Raw genomic sequence first — 25,436 nt, forward strand, 5'->3', positions numbered from 1 at the left:
AAAATAAATAAAGTTTAAAATAAAAACTGTCTCTCTAAAGAAGACATCCAGATGGCCAATAGGCACATGAAAAGATACTCAATGTCATTCCTCATCAGGGAAATACAAATCAAAACCACACTGAGATACCACCTCTTGCCAGTTAGAATGGCTACAATGAACAAATCAGGAGACTATAGATGCAGGAGAGGATGTGGAGAAATGGGAACCCTCTTGCACTGTTGGTGGGAATGCAAACTGGTGCAGCCACTCTGGAAAACAATGTGGAGGTTCCTCAAAAAATAAAAAATACAACTACCTTATGACCCAGCAATAGCACTTCTAGGAATTCACCCAAGGGATACAGGAGTGCTGATGCATAGGGGCACTTGTACCCCAATGTTCATAGCAGCACTTTCAACAGTAGCCAAATTATGGAAAGAGCCTAAATGTCCATCAACTGATGAACGGATAAAGAAATTGTGGTTTATAGACACAATGGAATATACTTGGCAATGAGAAAGAATGAAATGTGGCCTTTTGTAGCAACGTGGATGGAACTGGAGAGTGTTATGCTAAGTGAAATAAGTCATACAGAGAAAGACAGATACCATATGTTTTACTCTTAGGTGGATCCTGAGAATCTTAACAGAAGACCATGGGAGAGGGGAAGGGAAAAAAAATTGAGAGGGAGGGAGCCAAACCATAAGAGACTCTTAAAAACTGAGAATAAACTGGGGCACCTGGGTGGCTCAGTCTGTTGAGCATCCAACTTTGGCTCAGGTCATGATCTCACAGCTCATGAGTTCAAGCCCTGCATCAGGCTCTGTGCTGACAGCTCGGAGCCTGGAGCCCACTTCGGATTCTGTGTCTTCCTCTCTGTCTGCTCCTAACCCACTCACATTCTGCCTCTGTCTCTCTCAAAAATAAACATTTTTTTAAAAATTAAAAAAAAAAACTGAGAATAAACTGATGGGGGGTGGGAGGTGGGTGATGGGCATTGAGAAGGGCACCTGTTGGGATGAATACTGGGTATTGTAAGAAAACCAATTTGACAATAAATTTCACATTAAAAAACTAAAAATTAAAAAAATAAAATAAAATAAAAACTGTCACAGAAAAGGTGTCATAAGAGGGAAGTATATAGTAATCCAGGCCTTCATAAAGAAGGAAGAAAGTTCTCAGATATACAACTTAACCTTACATCTCAATGAGCTGGAAAAAGAAAATCAAATAAAACCCAAAACCACCAGAAGACAGGAAATAATAAAGATTAGAGCATAAATCAGTGCTATCGAAATCAAAAAAACAGTAGAACAAATCAATGAAACCAGGAGCTGGTTCTCTGAAAGAATTAACAAAATTGATAAACCCCTAGCCAGTTTGATCAAAAAGAAAAAGGCAAGGACCCAAATATATAAAATCAAGAAAGAAAGAGGAGAGGGGCACCTGGGTGGCTCAGTGGGTTGTGTCCGACTTCAGCTCAGGTCATGATCTCACAGTTCGTGGGTTCGAGTCCCACATCAGCTTCTGTGCTGACAGCTCAGAGCCTGGAGCCTGCTTCAGATTCTGTGTCTCCTTCTCTACCTGCCCCTCCCTGACTTGCACACTGTCTCTCTCTCAAAAATAAATAAACATTAAAAAGAAAAAGAATGAAAGAGGAGAGATCACAATCAACACTGCAGAAATACAAACAATAATAAGAGAATGTTATGAGCAATTATACGCCAATAAAATGGGCAATCTGGAAGAAATGGAAAAATTCCTAGAAACATGTAAACTACTAAAACTGAAACAGGAAGAAATAAAAAATTTGAACAGATATATAGCCAGTAAAGAAATTGAATTAGTAATCAAAAATCTCCCAAACAAGAGTCCAGGGCCAGATTGTTTACAGGGGAATTCTACCAAACATTTAGAGAAAAGTTAACACCTATTCTCTTGACGCTGTTCCAAAAAATAGAAATGGAAAGAAAACTTCCAAACTCTTTCCATGAAGCCAGCATTATCCTGATTCCAAAACCAGACAAAGACCCTACTAAAAAGGAAGCATAGCCCAATTTTCCTGATGAACATGGATGCAAAAATCCTCAACAAGATACTAGCCAACCAGATCCAACAATACATTAAAAAAATTATTCACCATGACCAAGTGGGATTTATGCCTAGGATGCAGGGCTGGTTCAATATCCACAAAACAATCAATGTTATACATCACATCAATAAAAAAAATGACAAGAACCACATGATCCTCTCAATAGATGCAGAGAAAGCATTTGACAAAATACAGCATCCTTTCTTGATAAAAACCCTCAAGAAAGTAGGGATAGAAGGATCATACCTCAAAATCATAAAAGCCATATATAAAAGATCCACTGCTAATATCATCCTCAATGGGGAAAAACTGAGAGCTTTCCCCCTAAGGTCAGGAACAAGATGGGGGGATGTCCACTCTTGCCACTGTTATTCAACATAGTATTGGAAGTCTTAGCCTCAGCAATTAGACAACACAAAGGAATAAAAGGCATCCAAATCAGCCAGGAAGAAGTCAAATTTCACTCTTTGCAGATGACATGATATTCTATATGGAAAACCCAAAGATTCCACCAAAAAACTGCTAGAACTGATCCATGAATTCAGCAAAGTTGCAGTATATAAAATCAATGCACAGAAATTGGTTGCATTCTCATACACCAAAAATGAAGCAACAGAAAGAGAAATCAAGGAATCGATCCCATTTACAATTGCACCAAAAGCCATAAAATAGCTAGGAATCAACCTAAACACAGAGGTGAAAAAACTATACACTGAAAACTATAGAAAGCTTATGAAAGAAATTGAAAAAAATATTTCATGCTCCTGGATTGGAAGAAAACATTGTTAAAATATCAATACTACCCAAAGCAATCTACATATTCAATGCAATGCCTATCAAAATAACAACAGCATTCTTCACAGAGCTACAACAAACAATCCTAAAATTTGTATGGAACCAGAAAAGACCCCAAATAGCCAAAGCAAGCTTGAAAAATAAAACCAAAGCTGTTGGCATCACACTCCCGGACTCCAAACTGTATAACAAAGCTGTAATTATCAAGACAGTATGGTACTGGCACAAGAGCAGACTCTCAGATCAATGGAACAGAATAGAGAACCCAGAAATGGACCCACAAACATATGGCCAACTAATTTTTGGCAAAGCAGGAAAGAATATCCAGTGGAATAAAGACAGTCTCTTCAGCAAGTGGTGCTGGGAAAACTGGACAGCAACATGCAGAAGAATGAACCTGGACCACTTTCTTACACCATACACAAAAATAAACTCAAAATGGGTGAAAGACCTAAACATAAGGCAGGAAGCCATCAAAATCCTCGAGGAGAAGCAGGAAAAACCTCTTTGACCTCGGCCATAGAAACTTCTTACTCAACACGTCTCTGGAGGCAAGGGAAACAAAAGCAAAAATGAACTATTGAGACCTCATCAAAATAAAAAGCTTCTGCACAGCAAAGGAAACAATCACCAAAACTAAAAGGCAACCAACAGCATGGGAGAAGATATTGGCAAATCACATATCAGATAAAGGGTTAGTATCCAAAATCTATAAAGAACTTATCAAACTCAACACCCAAAAAACAAATAATCCAGGGAAGAAATGGGCAAAAGACATGAATAGACACTTCTCCGAAGAAGACATCCAGATGGCCAACCTACACATGAAAAAATGCTCAACATGACTCATCATCAGGGAAATACAAGTCAAAACTACAATGAGATACCACCTTACACCTGTCAGAATGGCTAACATTAACAACTCAGGCAACAACAGACGTTGATGAGGATGAGGAGAAAGAGGATCTCTTTTGCACTGCTGGTGGGAATGCAAATTGGTGAAGCCACTCTGGCAAACAATATGGAGGTTCCTCAAAAAATTAAAAATAGAACTACCCTATGACCCAGCAATTGCACTAGTAAGTATTTATCCAAGGCATACAGGTGTGCTGTTTCAAAGGGGCACATGTACCCCAATGTTTATAGCAGTACTATTGACAATAGCCAAAGTATGGAAAGAGCCCAAATGTCCATTGATGGATGAATGGATAAAGAAGATGTGGTATATATACACAATGGAGTATTACTCAGCAATCAAAAAGAATGAAATCTTGCCATTTGCAACTATGTGGATGGAACTGAAGGGTATTATGCTAAGCGAAATTAGTCAGTCAGAGAAAGACAAAGATCATATGACTTCACTCATATGAGGCATTTAAGATCAAAACAGATGAATACAAGAGAAGGAAAGCAAAAATAATATAAAAACAGGGGGTAAACAAAACATAAGAGACTCTTAAATATGGAGAACAAACAGAGGGTTACTGGAAGGGTTGTGGGAGGGGAGATGGGCTAAATGAATAAGGGGCATTAAGGAATCTACTCCTGAAATCATTGTTGCACTGTATGCTAACTAACTTGGATGTTAAATAAATAAATAAATAAATAAATAAATAAATAAATAAATAAATAAATATCTTTTTACAATAGCGTAAAAATATTTAGAAATAAACCTATAAAAGATATGCAAGATCTCTATATCTATTGAAAGACACTAAATAGACTAAAATAAATGGTGAATTGAAAGACTTGATAGGGCTAAAAATGTCAATTTGCTCAAAAACCATTTGCCAATTCAGTTCTATTCTAATTAATATTTCTAACAGGTAAAAAAAAAAGTAAAGTTAATGACCTTTAGAAATTTGAATTTGAGTAAACTACAAAAATAATCTATTGTGATATACAATATCTGATTAAAATATACATTTTTAAAGTATACCTTAAAACTAGTATATTGCCTCAAATGGAGGGAAAACACATCTGCCTTCTCCTTTTGCCCTGCCCTTTGAAAAGAAATTTATTTTTCAAAGATTACAATTAAGAACAAGTATAGAATCATTATTTCGTTACTTCACCTTGAAATGAGAGCTGGAAATAATGACAAAAGTCAAAAATGCACATTGACTTAGTCATAATGCAGTTACATCTAGAAATCAGTCAACAACTTGAATCTCTGAGTTCATTCATTCATTCATTCATTCATTGAAAGCAGTCAAAGATCTCCTCCAAATCCTACAAGGAAAAGATGAAGCTGATGGTATGTTTGCCCTTGTTTGCCACTTCATAGGGAAAGCAAACATGTAAATAAGACATTATAATTCAATATGTTAAGAGTAAAATGAATAATTACAAGTATGAAAGGGAGTGTAGAAGAGTTAAGTGATCAGCAGATATAAGAAGATTATCTTTTCTTCCAAAGCAAAGCAAAAACCATATTAACATATTTGCTGGATTCCAAATTAAATTGAGGAAATGAAAGAATTTTAATTTGACTCACAAAGCATAACTTTGTATTTTTAGTTTAATGGCTTCATTAACACGGAACGTTATAGAACGTCTAAGTAAGTACAACTCTTAGCAAGTCTTAAATGTTCTTATAGAGATTTCCCTCGATTCTTACCTGACGTCATTTAGCCTTTGGTGTTCCTGCCACCACACTTGCTTGTGTTGTTTTATTAGTGTCTGCTCTTTAGATGCTTTTGAAGTCTGCACTGCTTTTCGGATCTAGATTTAGAGGAACAAAAGAGGAACAATTCCAATGTTTTCTGAATGTGTTTTCCACAATGAAATTGTTTAATTTGTAATTTCTAAGTTACATATTTATCTCTGTTCAGTCCTATTAGTGCAACTTCTGATACAGAGTCCACCTTAAAATAAATAATTCATTAAACAAAAACCAGGGAGGTGAAAGAGAAACTGGTTTGGAATACTGGCCAATTTAAAAATTGTTTTTAAAGTATCTATGAAAAGATAGGTAATTATATTTTCCATACATACAACAAATAACACCTTAATTCATGTAGTCTCAGAAAATTTTTCAGTAGCTTTCCATATATTTTCTCATCTTTTTGATACATCTTCCCTGCCAGGCACTATGGGCATCACTATTCCCACTGACACATGAGGACTGAAGTTCAGAGAGGTTAAAAAACGTGGCCAAGATCCTAAAGCTCATAAATGTCAGAATCACATAGAACCTTAGTGTTCACATTGGCTTTTACATGATCCTTCAGCATAGGATGGGGAAAAGTCATTGGATAAGTTGTTAGGAGGCCTGGCTTTTGTCTCAGCTTCAGCACCTACTAGAAATAGGACCTTGAACATGTAATTTTAATCTTTCAACTCCATGCCTTCATAAATAAAGTTTTTTAAATGTTAGTAAAATACTTTTAAAAATTTAGGCAAGTATTTATTTGAAGGTACAGAAGTTGACAAAGAAATACTGAAAACTCGTGTAGCATTGAAACCCACATTTTTGACTAAATTTAAAATTTCCCCAGATTGTATGGCTTTTCAAAAATGTAGCACATAATTAGTACTTTGGAGTTTGTTGACAAATTGTATCAGGCCTGGATCTGTTTGCCTTAATGTCCATTGTTGGCCATCTCCCTGATCTGCTCCATATCACAGAGCAGCCTGTGTTTCCCAGACACCCTGACTAGCTGACTTGCAGCCGGGTTCAGCCAAGGGAGACACTAGTAGTAGGATCCTGAAGGGAGGGGGGAAAGGAGAAGCCAAAGGATTACTCCGCCTGCCTTCTCTAGTATCACAATGATCTCCAGAAGCATCTGCATCTTCTCCATTGCTCTGACTTTTCTTGACAGTTCTAATACAGCTCCAACAATTTCTGGGTAAATTCAGCAGATGGAATGTGGTACAGCCTTGCTTTGTCTAATGTCCCTCTGACCTAAGCATGGGAGTGCCTTCTGTTGTTAACCTCTACATTGCTTCATGGTATCCTGTTTGGCTTCTCAGCTCTACACCTGTGTAACAATTTCCTGTATTAAAGACCTGTCCTCTCTTAGTCTTCAGTGTCTGTTTCCTGGTTGGATGCTGACTGATACTTACGTGTACGGTGAATTCACGTATTCCGTATTAGTACTTCTAAATGTCTATGAAAGTGCTATTCTCAAATCAAAACTTTGATGAAACATGCATATTTTATATTTTCTCTGCTACTAGAATACTTAGTATCCTGAAAGCCTTAACAGTTACATCTTCAATGCTGAAGATATAAAAACTTCAGAAGACAAATCCTAAAAAGACTCTTCAGAATGCATGCTATTTCTAGCTGTCATTCACTGATTACTTCAACCTTGAGTTTATCCTTCCACTGTTCTGGTTACTGATTCAAAATTAGGGGTGTAAGAAAACAAAAACATGGAGCCAAAGTCAAATCTTTTCCTCAGGGGGTTTTAAGAGGGCTACAATTATGAAATTTAGGAGAAAAGTATATTTAAATAGGAACAGGACACTGCAGAAAAACATTCAGCAATCCTCATTCTACCTACTGAAAACATAAAAGTACATAATGTTTCTAAAATCTGATGCTCGGGCGCCTGGGTGGCGCAGTCGGTTAAGCGTCCGACTTCAGCCAGGTCACGATCTCGCGGTCCGTGAGTTCGAGCCCCGCGTCGGGCTCTGGGCTGATGGCTCAGAGCTTGGAGCCTGTTTCCGATTCTGTGTCTCCCTCTCTCTCTGCCCCTCCCCCGTTCATGCTCTGTCTCTCTCTGTCCCCAAAATAAATAAACGTTGAAAAATAAAATCTGATGCTCTAGTGTTTGCTTTAAGAATGTTTAAAACTCATTGCAACTGTTTGCCACCTACAGCCTCTAAAGTTTGTTGCAGCAGACACAACTTTTAAAATTAGATTTCTTTGACATATTTGGTCCATGTCGTACAAAAAAATTAAAACACATTGGTGAAAGATGCGGACACGTTTTTATGGCTAAAAAAATCAATGCTGTCTTTGAGCCCAGAGAAAGACCAATTAAGTAGACTATAAAAGTCAAAATAAAGCTACTATTTTTCACTAGACACTTCCAATATTTTAAAGAACATCTTGATTTTTTGTAAGTTCACTCATTGACTCCACTTCTATCCTCAGGCCAAAAGTGAAGAAAAATAAAGTCTTAAAAGAACAAAAAGATTTAAAGTTGGATCTCTATCAATAGATTTCTAGGAGATTCCAATTCATTTTGCTGGGCAATAAGCCATACGAAATCAATATTTAAGGTGGATGATGACTTATATGGAATGTTGATGAATTAAAAATAGCAAAAATAATAAATTCATCAAGGAATCTGAAACTAGAGGTTTCCTATGTGATTTATTGTGATGATCCAAGATAATATAAGACTCTAGGTAGGCACCTTGAGATACCATGATAGCCCTTCGGGTCAGATGACCTATCTTTAGATACATGCAACAACAGCTAGTGGGCAACTGAAGTGTTGGTTACATATGTGTATACATTTGCAAAATTCATCAAGGTGTACACTTAAGAGTTGTGCACTTTATTATAGGTGAGGTATGTACACTTTAGTATATGTGAGGTATATCTCAATAAAGATAAAAGAACAGTTAAATGTATAAAGAGCTATTAACAAAAATAAAAAGAGAAAACCCAACTACACTGAAATGAAATTTCTCATCTAGCAGGTTAACAAAACCTCAGATGTTTCACAAAACACTCTGTGAGGCCATAGGGAAACATGCTCTTTCCTATGTTGCTAGTGGAAATGCAAAATGATGCAGCCCCCCACAGAAGGGAATCTGGAGGTGGGGCAAAATTTCTTACAGATTTGCCCTTTGACCTAGACCTAACCTTATTCATAGAAATCAATCTGAGAACTATATTGGTAAAACTATGTAAGAAGATAAATGAACAAAACTATTCACTGAAGCACTATTTGGATAGAAAAAGAATGTAGCACAAAAACTCTATCAATAAGTGTTCCTGCCAAAATAAATTGAACCTGAATCTGATCAAGTTTCCAGATATAACCACCAATTTGCTGGAAATACAAGAGACAGAAACACATGTTAAATGACACCACCAGGATGTAATCAGCAAAATCCAGACTGTAAGAAATACAATTTCTTCAAAAAATAAATTACAAAAACACAGGAGGATAGAGGAGGATATCTAAAAAATAAAAATCAATTATAATATATGGATCTTACTTAGATGCTGATTTAAACAAACTTTAAGAAAAAAATTGAAGACAATCAGGGAAATTTAACACCGGATATTTGAAATTAAGAAATAATTAATATTTTAATGATAATGGTATTTTAGGGTTTGGGGTGGTGTTTTGTAGCCCTAATCTTTTAGAGATACATACTGAAATAATTGTGGTTAAATGTTATGATGCCTGAGATTTGTTTCAAAATAACCTGGCACAGGGGAAAGTTATGGTAGGGAGTATAGAGAAAACAATAGGCAAGAGTTGATTATAGTTGAAGCTAGATAAATTACATAGAGATAATGATATCATTCACTCTAATTTTGCATATGATTACAATTTCTCATAATGTTCTTTTAAAAATTTAGTAGATACTTAGTTGAACAAGAAGAAATATTCATTCTTGCTAAGCAAAGCAATTCAAATAAAAATAATAATAAAGATCCCTTTTATACTTACCTAAACTAGAAATGAATAGTTAACACACAATGTACCTAAAATTGGTCTCTGTTTCCAGGCCAACTCTACTATTTGGCTTCAGACTCAATCTCAGCCTGTGAAAGCTAGATCACTCAATGTCCATATCAGTGTCTTATCTGGCAGCCCAAAATTTGTGCATGATCAACGACAGGGATTTTATAGGGACTATCACATCTGATCAGTATAATACCAGTAACAGAAACCAGGCAGGTCTTCTGAATTTACTGTTAAGTAACAATAATTATTACAAGAAATTATTGTCGGGGTGCCTGGGTGGCTCAGTCAGTTAAGCGTCCGTGGTTCATGAATTTGAGCCCTGCGTCGGGCTCTGTGCTGACAGCTCAGAGCCGGGAGCCTGCTTCAGATTCTGTGTCTCCCTCTCTCTCTACCCCTCCCCTGCTCCTGCTCTGTCTCTCTCTCTCTCTCTCTCAAAAATAAATAAACATTAAAAAATTTAAAAAAAGAAATTGTTAATTTATTTTCAAATATAATTAAGTATTCTAGATATAACTTGAAGCAAAAACCTCCTTATGTGCTCTAAATGTTAACATTCTATCATTCAATTTAAGTATGTTTACATTTAATATTGCCAGAGTATAGTGCTGTAATAATTAACAATGATTGTTAAAGCTGCTAATCTCATGTGTAAGGAAAAAACACGTTTAATTAGTAAAAGAAGTAGGAAATAAACTGATATTTAATACAAATATTGAGAGAATGTGTTAACTATGTAACATTAGGAAGAAGTATTCTTCTTGAGCCAATGCATATTTTACAAAAATGTAAATACCAATACAAGAAAGAATAATAGAGATGACATTATTATCACAATCCTAGTTGGTGTAGACTGATTGGTATATATCTTAGCATTCAAAACATTAAACAAAATAAACTTTAAGAATTATTTTTCATTTCCAGTTATCTAATTCCATTTAAGCCACGAGTCTTTTAAAGAAAAGTCCTATTTGGAAATTGTTCACATTTTAGAAGAGTCCATTAAAAGCAAAATGTCAACTTGCTATCTTCTAAATTAAATGAAGAGGTAAGACCAAAAATCATGTAAAACAACATTCCCAATACATCTTTCTTAATCCAGCTATACTAAAAAATAAAAACCGTAAAAGGAAAGAAGAAAGTATTCGAAAATGATGAGGTATCTAGGACACATTTTGTTCTCACTAACTGGAATTCAAAACAACAGATATTATAAAAATGCCTTAACAGGACAATTCCTTATCATTATGAATCTATGGAAACTAAAAATTGAAGCAAAAAGCTTATCAAAATGATTGCTACACACTGTGAACCACTTTCAGTAGTTGAAGACAAGGGATTTTTTTGAGATTTGCCAAGTAATAAATCCCAGGTACAGTTATTCCTAGAAAATATGTAACTAAAAAGCTTCTTCCTGAATTACATTCTACAAACAACAAGGTTATTGATGTTATTTAAAATGTCAGTTGAAAGTGATCATTTGTTTAATCTCACAAATATGTAGCACAGTAACCAGAGAAGCAATCTAGCAGCTGACAGGGCTGAGAAATTACTGCCCTTGAACTTAATATCAAAACTTGAAAACCACATTAAAAATTAAAATTTTAAAATATGTTTATTCTTTGATAGTGATTCTATCATCAAAGAGAAATTCACTTTGAACAAACACTGATTTTGACATTCAACCATTCCACATTCAGCCAGAAAAAAAATTGGTAAATGATGGATGGATGCATAGACGCATGGATTGGTGGACAAATAGATACATAGATAATATTTAAAATGTATGTGTATCTATATGAATATATATGTACATATTCCAGTACTGATAAGAGTGTAGAGAAGTGTCTGTGGTGGTATCTTTATTAGAACAATACCTTGGGAAAGAACTTTTTTAAAAATAAAATTCATAGTTTTTAGCCCAAACATGCCAATCATGGGAATTTATCCTATGGGGGTAGAGGATTCTAAAATGTGAAAGGTGTTGGGGTGCCTGGGTGGCGCAGTCGGTTAAGCGTCCGACTTCAGCCAGGTCACGATCTCGCAGTCTGTGAGTTCGAGCCCCGCGTCAGGCTCTGGCCTGATGGCTCAGAGCCTGGAGCCTGTTTCCGATTCTGTGTCTCCCTCTCTCTCTGCCCCTCCCCCGTTCATGCTCTCTCTCTGTCCCAAAAATAAATAAATGTTGAAAAAAAAAATTAAAAAAAAAAAAAAATAATAAAATGTGAAAGGTGTCTCTGCATGAAGATATGTAATTACCAAAGCATGATTTCCAATATCATAAAACTGGATACAATCCCAATATCCAAAAATCAGGATAAGGCATGCATTTTTTCTATTTGAGGTACTCATCACTCTTGTTTTTACTTCATTTTTATTGATCTTGAAATCCCATTTCCAATGTCATTGCCTCAAAAAAAGCCTTCCCACTCAACTAGGATCAAGTCCTATTAGTACACACCAGACAGCATGTTTTTATTATTTGATAAACACTGACTTTCCTCCTCCTCCTCTCCTGCACACAGTACATTCCATGAGGGTAGGGATGTATTTTGCTCATTATTGTATCGTTGAGCCACATAATAAATATTTATTTACTGGAGTAATTAAATATCATAAAGATTATGTGGCAAAGTGTTAGGGGGAAAGTATACAGGATTTCATGTTTATGTTTATCATGGGAGAAAATAAAAAGTGTATGTATATGTTTATGTCTCTATATATGTATGTAGTGTATATGTGATATAAATACAATGGATCAGAATATAAGTCAGAAATATGAAATAGTTTTATTAGGATGATAGTTATATAAGTGATTTTGCCATAAAATTTCTTTCACTGTCCTGATAACAACAATAATATCAAATTATTTTAAAGTTATATCTGAACTGAACAAATAATGTCGTATTTGAGAGGTTCCCTTCCTTGAGGGGATATAGCTCATGGAAATATGGTAATTTCTTTAGAATAGGTATGAAATGTGTTTTGGAATCATAACATTTGCCCAAAAGATATTGGGCACCTGGGTGGCTCAGTCCATTGAGCGTCCAACTTCAGCTCAAGTCATGATCTCATGGTTCATGGGTTTGACCCCATGTCAGGCTCTAATCTGACAGCTCAGAGTCTGGAACCTATTTTAGATTCTGAGTCTCCCTCTCTCTCTGCCCCTCCCCCGCCCATGCTCTGTCTCTGTCTCTCTCTCTCAAAAATAAATAATAAAAATATTTTAAAAACATCTTAAAAAAAGGTATTAACCATGAACTAACTAAAATTTAAATAAAAACTGAAAAAAAGAAAAAGAAAAAGGTATTAACCATAAAAAGCCATCAAAAACTAATAAAACACAAAAATATTAAATGAAAATAAAAACTTGTAAATTACTTAATATGTTACTTTGCCAAATCAGATTTTTAAAAAATAAATAAAAATGCAACCAAGCAATTAAAGTGTTGTTTATAATGTACTTTATTATTTGCACAAGAGGGAAATATACTGCATGAGTAATCCTAAACCATACATGGTCCTAAAATACTGTGCACAATCACTTGCACCTAAACCCCTTTCAAATCTAGTCCAGGTTCACCTTTCCTGAGATCAGGGCATAAAAGGAAATTGTAGGAAAGAGAGGCACCTGAGGGCATATTTGTATGATGTTGCAGAAAGAGCCCTAAATGATAATCCATGGCTGTCCCTTATTTGCAATTTTTATTGTTCAGAGCAAGTTAGAAATTGTTGAAAGCTAAAAGTAGAGGGGCAGCTGGGAAGCTGAGTGGGTTAAGCAACCAACTCTTGATTTCGGCTCAGGTCATGATCTCATGGTCTGGTAGATCGAGCTCTGCATTGGGCTCATAGCTGGGAGTCCGCTTGGGATTCTCTCTCTCCCTCTCTGTCTCTGCCCCTCTCCCATGTGCACATGCATGCTCTCTCTCTCTCTCAAAATAAATAAACTTTTTAAAAATAAACAAATAAATTTTTTATAAATAAATAAACAAATAAAAGTAAAGTTGAATTCATATCTCAGGGTTGTTATGAACATTACATGAGGAATGCATGTAAGCTATATGCCACATTGTCCAAGAGCATTCAATAAATGATAGTTGCTATTCACTACTAGTAATAGTTGGAAGATTCTAAAAACTATTCAGAATGTTATTTATTTTCACATTTACATTATAAATATGACTTTACTTTCTGGAAATTCAATTTTCCAAAACTAGAAAACACACATACACACATGCATAACTTCTAACTAACCTTTAGCTCTGTAGAGGCAGAAGCTAATTTTTTTGCTTCAGTCAATGCATGCAATTGTTGATAGTCTACTGGTTTATACTTGGTACTTCTCATTCCATTTTTCAAATGGAACATCAGATTGTCTGTTTTTCATCAAAAAAAGAAAATGACAAAGAAATAGTATCATATTATTGGAGGTCTAAATATAGTTATGGTAACATGTTGGTTTTATTTTTAATTATTTTTAAGCAAAAACAAGAATAATATTACAACACTCATATTACACTTGAACCTCTATCTCTAGAAAATTTAAAAATATCACCAGTATATTTCTTGCATAAAATTACTTTTAAAAGAACATAAAGGGAATATTTCCATTTAAGTAAATATATTGAGAATTTTAGAAAATTATAATGCCAAGATACAAAGTATGACCATTCTTTTTATTTAAAAAGTTTTAGGCGTCAGGGCACCTAGGTGGCTCAGTAGGTTAAGCATCTGTCTGATTTTGGCTCAGGTCATGATCTCACGGTTCATGAGTTCAAGCCCTGCGTCAGGCTCTATGCTGACAGCTCAGATCCTGGAGCCTGCTTTGGATTCTGTGTCTCCCTTTCTCTCTGCCCCTAACCCACTCACACTCTGTCTCCGTCTCTCTCAAAAATAAATAAACATTAAAAAAAATGAAAAAGTTTTAGGCATCAATGGTGAATATTTAAGTTTCATCTTATGAATGAAATTAAGTAGATTTTTTTAAGTCATAGCTGCATTTCTAACAGAAAAATTGAAATAATTTCAATTAAATTTGAAAAAAATTGAAAACAAAACCTAAAATTTTAGTGGGCCAAATAGGAATAAAATGATATAAAATGACCAAGCAGCCAATCTCCATCCAAATACATAAAGTGTCCTAGTTTAGTATGATATTAACTGTTTTGATAAAGTAAACCATAGGTAGGAGGTATTCATAGGCCAAGTAGCATAAAGTATAATAATCTGAGTAATCCAAACAAAAAGAAATGCACTTTTGCCTCAATTATATGAACAAGTAAACTGTGTAATGTAAAGTAATTGAGATTAATTAATTATATCATGAATCTCATGACTTTAAGTAGGCTTCAAGTGATTTAAGGACAAGCACAGTAAAAGAAAGTATGGTTACCTTGATCACTATTGGAAAAGATTAAAGCATGCATTGCAAGGAACTGGAGAAACCTTTAATATGACCAAATAATGAGCTTTCCATTAAAACTTTGAAAATCAACATTCCAACTTTACATCATGCATCATCCACCATAAATCGTAAAACAGATACGGAAGTAGAAAAAAATACCTGGGCTATCATTTTTCTCAATCATCATGAATGGCTGGTCTCTTTTATTCATGTCCTCCATATCTGTCAAATAAAAAAAGACAGCTAAATTTCAGTGTTATTTTTCCAAATGTTTTTAAAGATGGGTTAATCATACTGTTTTTTAAAACAAGGCCCAGGACAGGGTGCCAGAACTCTTTGTATTTAGCTAAAATTGACTTCAACACCCTCGAGAAGCTTCCTTCCATTAGTTTTTTCCCTCTATGCTTTTCCTGTTCTTGATCTCTCCTTTGAACCTCCAACATTTTAATCCCTTTCTCTTGGATTGCCTTAGTGACTGATATTTTGTGATTTAAAAATTGTGTAAGCTTTATCCTGAGTTCCTAGGAAAAAGAAGCTACATAAATTAAAGAATAAAGCAGTTAGCCAAATGACTCACTAGTAACATTAAACAAATCAGCATTTGTAGCAGACACTAGGATGTGCCGTCTATTTCTAGAAAGCACTTGATGCCCAGCTGTCACTTCCTTCAGGGTTAGACTCAGTTTCAGAGAGCCACCTCGTCCAAAGGTATACCATTGCTGGGGCAGCCTATACCCAATGACTGAGCAAGGCAGAACTATAAAGCCCCACCAGTTTGGGCCCAGTGTGGGTCACCCCGATGGGCAATATTTGATCCAGAGCTCCTGGCAGGGTTGACCCAGACTTTATCGGACCTACATTGAAACTGACTTTTTCATCTGCCCAATCCTGCTGCTGCCTCTTCCTTTCACAGGTTTGGATGCCTAATGAATACACAGCACCCTAAGCTCTGCCTCAGTGTCTCCTTCCTGAGAACCCAACCTGCAATAGCACTGAACTGAACTGACATCTTTTTTAGGGCACCTCTGGGGCTACAGACTAGTAAAGTGGTTCTTAAGTAACAGCATCCATTTTTCACAAATTTTGTTCCATATCCACTAGGTTGAACTACTCACATCTAGTAGCTTTTGCAAAACTAACCTTGCTAAATGGAAGAGAAAGTAGTACACATACATGACTTTTGGAAACTGCCAAGTTCCCAAGAATCATGGTGATTGCCCACTAGCTTTTGGAATATAGGGATGAACTCCAGTGTGTAACTTCTACAAGGAATCCTTGTTTCAAGCCCTCAGTAACATTGACAATCCTCTCTATAGTCTGGTTTCTACTGACACCTACAACTTCTGTTAGGATTCTTCTTTTGGGGGGGAAGATATTGCACATCCAATCTATCAACCTGTACTGCCTCAAGCCACCATCACCACCCACCTGATGGCAGCAGCAGTTCCACTTTGTACCCTTATAGTCCATTCTTCAAACAGCAGCCTGAGAAACCCCTTTAAAAACTCTAGTCTGACCCTGCTGAGTCCCTTCAATGGCTTCCCATTTACTCTTTAAAATAGTGCCCAAACTTCTTCAAGAGGCTTATAAGGCCCTCCAAGACCTTGTCCTTGGTCATCTCCCCATTCTCACCTCATCCCACATTCCAACCACACTGGTCTTTCTATTTCTCAAACATACCACGTTTATTTTGCCTCGAGGTCTTCCCACTTGCTGTCCTCTCTACCTTACAGACATTTTTTTCCTCTTTTTACCTGGTTGGTTCCTACTCAGCCTTCGGCTACACCAACATGTTGTTCTTCCTCAGAGAGACTTAACCAGACTTCTCCGTCTAACTAAGGGAGGATGCCTTGTTTCTCTCTCATCCCATTCCTTCCTTTCCATAATAATTTGTATCAGTCTTCACATCTGCATGTTTACTGATTCAATATCTGTCCTCCTCCACAAACTTGTGGCCTGTGTGTGTCTTACTTCTGATTGTATTCCTGGTATCTAGTACAGGTAGTAAATGCTCAATAAATATCATTTGAGAAAAACAATGAAAGGTAGCTGGCAGTAGCTCAATGTCTTCTAGCCCCCCAGAAGGGCTGCGATAATAATTCCTTAGTTCATACTATACCCTCTTTCTTCTAACAAAAAACTTTCATTTTTTTATAAGTCTGCCTTAATAGCATAGCCTACAGGAAGAAATGGCACATTTACATGCCCTCAGAGGCCATCGGGTCAATGAGAGAGTGAAAATCATAGGGACTGCAGAAAACATGGAAAACTAAAAAGCATTCCATGCCCAAAGATAATCAAGTACATCTTTTTTTTTCCTTTTTTCTTAACAAAGATACTGCACAAATAAAGTGAGTGTCCAAAACAAATGGATGCTGCACTTAGCAACCTGTCTGTGAGCTCTGCCTTCCGCATCTCACCTCTGGTTTTCATCTCAATCTCCCACCCGTCTGAGCTGACTATCCCCATCTTGGATAGACCTCGCCAATTCTTTAATTGATTCACTTTAGGTTTTCCTCAGTGGGGAGCCCAGCCCCCTCAGATTTACGACTCATTTGTCTTGGGATTTAGATTGCAGGATCGAGGCTGTGAATCAAAGTGGGGTTTTGCAGACTCCCTTTAGGTTACTTTGATCTAACATTGATTAATTTGTTCCTCCTGATGTTCAGAGAAAAGTCATGAAGTCCAAACATTTCTCACCATTTCTACATGGTTCAAATATTAATTATGACCATAAGAAACTTATAATATATTCTGGGGGCGCCTGGGTGGCTTGGTCGGCTAAGCGTCCAACTTCGGCTCAGGTCATGATCTCACAGTTTGTGGGTTCGAGCCCCGCATTGGGCTCTGTGCTAACAGCTCAGAGCCTGGAGCCTGCCTCGGACTCTGTGTCTCCCTCTCTCTCTCTGCCCCTCCCCCACTCATGCTGTCTCTGTCTCAAAAGTAAATAAACATTTAAAAAAAATTTTTTTTAAAGAATACATCCTGGAAATCAAAATTGCAAAAAAAAAAAAAATACTACTCTGCCTTCATGAACTTGAAATCTAGTTTGGTTGCAACTGTACAGAAGATGAATCCAAAACACTTCTTGACCTATATTCTTTAATATTTATATATAAATCATAGTTACTTACTACTTACCTTTCAGGGATGTTGAGGACCTCTGAACTAAATAATTATTAAAGTGAGATAATATAAAACTGATTTAGTTATAGTGTTTTTTATATCAGTGGATTAAATAAACATTCAGATTCAGAATCTGAAAGGTTTGCATAAAATTTAGCTCGTCCAACTTCTCATTTTAGCATGAGATGGTTGGCAGCCCAGAAAAATGACCAAAATCACAGAGAACTTCAAGTCCTAAATCATACTCATAACACAAAAATCTCTGAAAATGAAGGTTTATTTCATAATCACTATTGTGGCCAAATCCAATCTGAGCTGAAATCATTTGGCGGCAAATTTGACCCAGACTGAAGTTTATTCTATTTAATGTGGACATTCATGCATTTGTGCAAAAGTGTCAATATGTTTATGTATGGGGTGATACCCAGATACCATCGGTCTTAAGGAATGTAGGGCAGATGCTCTATATCACAGCTCTAAAAATCTGAAAAATTGACACTACATCTGGCACCACAGACTTCAGATAAGGGATTATGAAGCTGTACTAAAACAAGCAGCCTCTGATTCCCAAACAAGCATATGTCATCTAGGCCATTTCGACTTTATGCTTACTAGTGAAATTCAAAGTGGCTACTTCAGCTGGCCATTAAGATGCTTTTGGCTGAGTAATGGCCACTCGAACAGAATTTTCCATGTTAAATAATTTTAAAGCTTTCAGTTTTAGAAATTATTTCATGTTCACATTACGTGACATTTTAGAAATTGCTCATGAGTATTATCAAAATGTTAAACATTTTACAGCTATTCAATTACTGAAAATATTTTCCAGTAATATGTTTCTATGAGAAGATTCTTAGAGCGTAGGAAGAACGTTTTGATATATAATGTAATGATAGCTTTGCGGTAGCTACAGGATTGAATCAAGATTTTAATATAAAGTTAATTTTTACAGACTTGATAGAGAATCTAAACTCAAAAAAAAAAAAAAATCCATGACCTCAACTAGTCTCTATGGGGTAGGTAAGCTTCTCTAGAGATGAGAAAAAAATAGCAAAGAGATCATTTATATAACAAGGTAATCTTTTTACAGTGTGAAAATTTGTATTCCTCTCTTTGCTGAGAAAATCTCTTTTAATACACTAAGGAAGAAAATGTCAGTTGTACTTAGGCTTAAAATTGTACAATGCATGGATAATTTGTGAACTCTAAACTGTCTAACTGTATAGATATGTAGATTAGCCAATCATCCTGTGAGGGTAAGTTTTCAAAATTGATAGGGCTTCTGCCAGGCCAAACAGTGTGAGGACAACACCAACGTGGAAAAATATCTTGGATGTAGCACCAAATTATAATCTTTTTCATATGAAAGATCTCATGACATTTCAAACGTTAATTCAAATACTTTGGCCTAAGTTTAAGCAATATTTTTCTAGCATGCAGAATTCCCTTTTAAATTCTAAGCAGAATGGTGCATATTAGTTCCATTAGGAAACATTTTATATTGTAGTTAGCATCAAATAAAAATATTGTCCTGGAAAAACTAATGGAACCAAGAGCGAATCTATGAAGGTTAATAAAAATATTTAAATAAAGTGTTCAGTTACATAATAAATATCTCATATTCAATTCAAACATAATGGAAAAGCTCAGACTCAAAACAGCAACTACAACTAAACAAATAACAACAAAATCCCTAGGAAGAAACTGTACAAGAAGTGTGTAGCACTCATACCCTAAAAACACCCACAAAGGCTTATTAAAGGAAATAAAATTTAAATAGAGAAAAATAATTCTAATTCTGTGTACCAAATATTTAATAGTGGCAATTTGGGGATAGCAGGATTATAGTTGATTTTGGTTTCCTCTTTTTGTTTGAGCAGAATCTAGAAAATATTTTTTACACGAAGAAGAAATATACATTTTAAAAAATACTGAGCAGGGGCAATAGTTATTTCACTATATATTAGGGGAAAAGATACTACAGTTTCTATATTTTACCAGTCAAAAAAGAAACTGGATTTTATGACATCAAGAATCCTTTAAGATGTGAACTTGTATATATGAGTATAATTTTCCATACTAATACTGAATTGACTTATTTCTCACTAGTCTTTCTATTAAAAAATAGGATATGTTAAATACATTTGTAGAATTTTATAGAACTTGAAAATGTTAGCATTAAAATACTCACAAGGTTATTTTTTAATGCTGTATGAGGAATAAATATATTAAACTCTTCTTTCAATTATTAAAGTACTGGCTGGGGCATCTGGATGATTCAGTCAGTTAAGGGCCCAACTCTTGATTTGGACTCAGGTCATGATCAGAATGTTCGTGAGATAAAGGCCCACATCAGACTCCGTGCTGACAGCTAAGAGCTTGGAGCCTGCTTCGGATTCTCTCTCCCTCTCTCTCTCTCTCTCTCTCTCCCCACCCCGCCTGCTGTCTCTCACTTTCTCAAAAATAAATAAACATTAAAAAAAAACCAAATGCAATCATGATACATATATAGTTCTCCCCCATCCATGCTCTCTGTCTCAAAAATAAATAAACGTTAAGAAAAAAAAATTTTTTTTAAATATTTTACCCTTTTACTGCAAAAAAAATCCATAATCAGACAAAGGAAATCTACAAAATATCTTCCTTTTTCACAATTCATATAAATTTGCTTCTGAAGCAAATTCTACATACAATCAACCTTTCTGTTTATCCCTATTTTTATGTCTATAATATCTCAAAGAGGAAAGTCTAAACCAACCTCAGTAATGAAAATGATTAAAATAAAAATCTACTTATCCCATATGCTTTTCAATAAAAGACTGGGGAGCAGAGTAAAGTAGAAAGAACACAATTAATTGAAGCAAGGAACCTAGAAGTTTCTGAAAGACTTTAGAGTTCCACAGAGAGTGGAAGTAACTTCAGGGGAGCCTCTCACGCTTTTATTCCTGCTACATCCTCAAAGCTGTTTTAATCATTTCAAAAGCACAGGAGAAATTGCATATGTACCTAGTTTAAAACAGTACATAGTAAAAACAAAGGGTGGGGGATGAGGAAAATTTCCAGACATTGAGGAAATAAGGGAATAGATAAATTCACAAAGCTCACATTTATAGCCTCAGAAATTCTGACCTGAAGCCATAACAACAGTTTCAAGCTTTGGAGAAATTAGGTAATTATTTATTTATTCATATTTATTTATTTGTTTATTTTAGAGAGAGAGAGAGTGCACATGCATGAGCAGGGGAGAGGGGCAGAGGGAGGAGAGAGAGAAAATCTAAACAGGCTTCATGCTCAACACAGAGCCCAATGTGGGGCTTGATCCTAAGACCCTGGGATCATGACCTGAGCTGAAATCAAGAGTCAGACGTCCAACCGACTGAGCCACCCAGGTATCCCTACATTATTTGTGAAGAAACACTATTTTGTCCCCAACTTTTTCCATAAATGTGCAACCCATCAAAGAAGAGTATTAAAAGTGATCCTCTGTTGTGAAAAGATTCACCACTTGCCCTTCTTGACTTGCCACTTTGGACATGCTTAAACTGGAGACTTTGTCAACCTTCTTCTGATACAATTTGGGAATCCAGTTCCTCATCCTATATATCTGGACTTGAAGTTAGAAGCTTATCTGCTTCCCCCCATGCCTTTTACCCTTAACGTTTCTGTCAATAGAGGAGTATCATATAATTCACCACCTCCAAATCTCGTGTCAATTTTTGCGGTAGCGTTCTCCTGGCCCTAGCTACCATCACACAAGTGCCTGAATGTGTGATGCCTCAAAACCCCCAATATTTCTGATCTACCAAATGTTTTCTTTTGGCTTTCCAGACAAGGTTCAAATTCTGTATAGCTGACAATGACCTTTTAAATCTAGCTCTTCTCTATTAGCCTCTTCCTTACCCATTACCCTATATGCACACTACACTTCAGCATTCTCAAATCATTTGAAGATCCCTGAATACACAATGCTGTGGTAGACAGAACAATGACCTCCCCAAAAATGTCCTCATCCTAATCCTCAGCACCTTTTAATATGATATGATATGTGGCTAAGGAGAAATAAGGTTGCAGCTAATCAGTTAACTTTAGCTATAGAGATTACCCAGGTGGGCCCAATGTAATCACAAGTGTCCTGCAAAGAGGAAGGCAGGAGTGTCATAGTCAGAGGAGGAGATGTGAGGTGAAAAGCAGAGGTCAGAGAGAAGATGGTTCTGAAGATGCTACTCTTCTAGCTTTGAAGATGGGGGAGTGGGACCAGACTCAAGGAATGCAGGCAACTCTTAGAAGATGGAAAAGGCAAGGAAATGGATTCTTCCGTAGAGCCTCCAGAAGGCATGCAGCCCTACTGAAACCTTGATTTTAACCCAGTGAGACCTATTATGCACCTATGACCTCCAGAATTATAAGATAATAAATATGTGTTGTTTAAGCCACTAAATTAGTAGCGATTTGTTATTTAGCAATAGGAAATTGACGGTGCTCTTTCACATCTCCTTACCTTTGCGCATGCTGTTACCTATGCTTGGAATGCCTTTCTCCACCCCTGCCTCTCTGGCCAATGCCTACATACGGTTCAGTCTCATTTTAAGCATCTTACTGGAGCTTCTCAATACAGGTAGAGATTATTTATCTCTTCTCTTGTGCTACTATTGTACTTTTGTATATCCCAGCTGATGCAGTTATTCATTTATTCAATGTTTATTGAATATCTATTAAAGACTAGACTAAGGGATATAGAGTTACTCAGGCTCTGCAGAGAGACCTGCCCGAGGCATCTTCTCTGAAGTAGCCCCTTTCACCCTCAATCACTCTTTATATCCTCAATCTAATTATTTCCCTTCATAGCACTTAACTATGTGGCATTATACTATGTATTCATTTATTTATTTGCTTATTGTTCACTTCTACAACTAGGATGTATGCTCTATAAAAGCAAGGCCTTTAGCTAATCATCTCTATTTTTCCAGAGGGCCTAAAATAGTGTAGGTCATATACTAGACACTCAACAGGTATTTGCTGAAAAAGCATCAAGTGATTGCATTACAGATCATGAGCCTGTTCCTAAGGCATGGTGCTATTAGAGGCAAGCACATAGTTTTTACATCCTCTTTTCCAATTTTTAAAATCTAGACTCACTTGTATGAGATGAAAGTTATTATCAAAAACAAAACTCCAAACCAAAATGGTCAGTGCACTGAGGTGTATGTCAAAAAGTCCTACTTTATCTCGGTGAGTTTCAGCACTGATTGTAAGTTCATGTTAACTTATGGTTGAAGGTGTCCCTTGATCAGCTATTCAGCTGCCAATCACAGCACATAACACATTTGTGTCATCTTACCTCTCCAAGAGTTTGGGTAAGAAGGCCATGCTTTGCAAAGTACACACAAATTATCTGATCTTATCTCCAACAATATACTGTTCAATGAAAAAAGCAAATTTTACCATGATATTTACCATATGATACCATTACATAAACCTGCAAAGACACATACACTGTATTGCACAAACACACCCCACACACATGCATTCTACAAAGGAAAAAAGTCTAAAGAATATACAAATAGACCAAACTAGAGGTTGGTTTCAAAGGGGACTCTGATTATCTGTAATGAAATCTTTGCTTTTTTACAAAGAGAATGCATATATATATATATATATATATATATATATATATATATATACATATATATATATATATATATATATATATATATATATTTAAGAGTAATAAACATAACTCCCAAAGATCTTATTTCTAAATAATTATCTTATCTATTGTAGAGTTAATACAATTACATTTGAGTTTATAAATGATTATCCAGTGGGTTCTGCCAGTGAGAGCTCCAGAGCCTAATGACCCAACCCCACCCATTTCTGCACCTGCTACCACTTGGACTACTGCCAAAGGACCTTGACACTCCCATGTTGTAACAACCCTGTGAAGCCCAGCCTGAAACATCCAGTTAACTTTATCTTTAATTTTGAATATAAGTAAATAATTTCCATACAAATTTGTTGTGCCTTGTACAAGAAATTTCTTCTGACATTTTCTCTAACAAAATGATTCAAAATACAGTATTTTTACATTTTAATTAATGGTCACAAATGCACTGCTCATTCTTTTGATTACAAGTTTGTTCATTAAAAGACTATTAACATCAAGGCCACAAGCAAGGTTATAGAGTTCAACAATTAAATGGATTTTTGATGTGCTTTCTACTATTACTGCTGAGGAAATTGTGTCATCTTAATTTTAAAATTGTGGCAGACATAGCTTGGTGCTAATATCCATTCTCCCTTTTTTTCTTTCCTAGCAGAACCCACTTTTGTTCAGGATTAAAAGATTGGCCTTCCTTGATATCCCTGAGACGCTAAGTGACCATGTGACACAGTTCTAGCCAATGGGATTTAAGCAGACAGAGGTCTGCTGGGGATTTGGGGATAAGATTTGTCTTTTCATATGGGCACCACCCCTTCTTCCCTGTCCTTCCCTCCTTTCTCTTAGCCTGGAGATGTGGATGTGAAACTGGACGTGGAGAAGCCATCTGTGACTATGTAGTGAGGATTAGGATGAAAAATGTATACTAACTATCCCAGAGAAGAAAGCCAAAGGGAGCTTGGGACACCGATGATAGCAAGAATGTGCTGCAACAGCTGTGGACTACTTCTGTCTGGGCTTGTTGTTATGAGAAAAATAAATCCCAAGCTTCTGCAAAGCAGGTTTTATAACTTTTGGCCAAACAAAATTCCCGACTGATACAGAAAGGGAAAATATGAAGCACCCAAGAAGTTTTGATGCCTTTTCATATAAAGGAATATAAAAATTCTTCTAGAAAAGTACCCATCAATACAGGCACAGGATAAAATACTAGAAAATAATACTGTTGTTGCTTTTCAATAATAGCATGAGAAAATCACAGCTAGAAAAATTTCCAACTCCAATAGAGTTTCATTTACAGTTCAACATAGCTGAAAGAGAGTAGGTAAAGTGTGTAGGTGATTCTGGAAGGGAAAAGAAAACAAAAATCGGAACCTTAATTTCATTATCAAAAAATAACACAGAAGAATGTATCTGTGGGTTTTCAATACTCCAGGACAAATAGTTTTTCCACAAAAGATCAACCATGTGAAGAGGAATTTTCTTTTTAAATGTTACATGAGATTTTTTTTAATTTTTAATAAAAAAAATGGCCATCAACCATTCTTTAACAACAAAGACTACAAAACTATGTTTAATGACAGTGCTTGGAACACAGTAGCACTAATACATTTTGAGTGGATGAAATAATTATAATGGGTGGGAAATATTAATTAATTTTTGTGTAAAGGAAAGATCTCTAGTCAAAGACATGAAGAAATGAAAGGAAAAGATTAAAGG

General features: G+C 35.8%; 1 protein-coding gene across 5 annotated transcripts in view; it reads right to left on the minus strand.

The window, feature by feature from the left end:
- The window catches only part of CCDC148 (coiled-coil domain containing 148), a 264,311-nt gene that overhangs the window by 180,719 nt on the left and 58,156 nt on the right, over positions 1 to 25,436 (minus strand). For 2 of the 5 annotated variants that reach the window (XM_086718665.1, XM_086718664.1), the window contains exons 1-2: positions 5,490 to 5,595; positions 4,945 to 5,101 (exon numbers count right to left, since the gene is read on the minus strand). Coding sequence is in view for 2 of the 5 variants with exons in the window: in XM_086718662.1 (XP_086574788.1) it covers positions 5,490 to 5,593; positions 13,783 to 13,904; positions 15,092 to 15,152 (287 nt within the window). In the remaining 3 variants the exon portion in view is untranslated. Of the gene's footprint in view, positions 1 to 4,944; positions 5,102 to 5,489; positions 5,596 to 13,782; positions 13,905 to 15,091; positions 15,155 to 25,436 lie in introns of those variants that run through there. The other 3 variants (XM_086718662.1, XM_086718663.1, XM_025935279.2) reach the window with 3 other exon arrangements.

The sequence above is a fragment of the Puma concolor genome, chromosome C1 (genome assembly GCF_028749965.1).
Source record: "Puma concolor isolate L17-30 chromosome C1, mPumCon1.1.hap2, whole genome shotgun sequence".
NCBI classification, from domain to species: domain Eukaryota; kingdom Metazoa; phylum Chordata; class Mammalia; order Carnivora; family Felidae; genus Puma; species Puma concolor.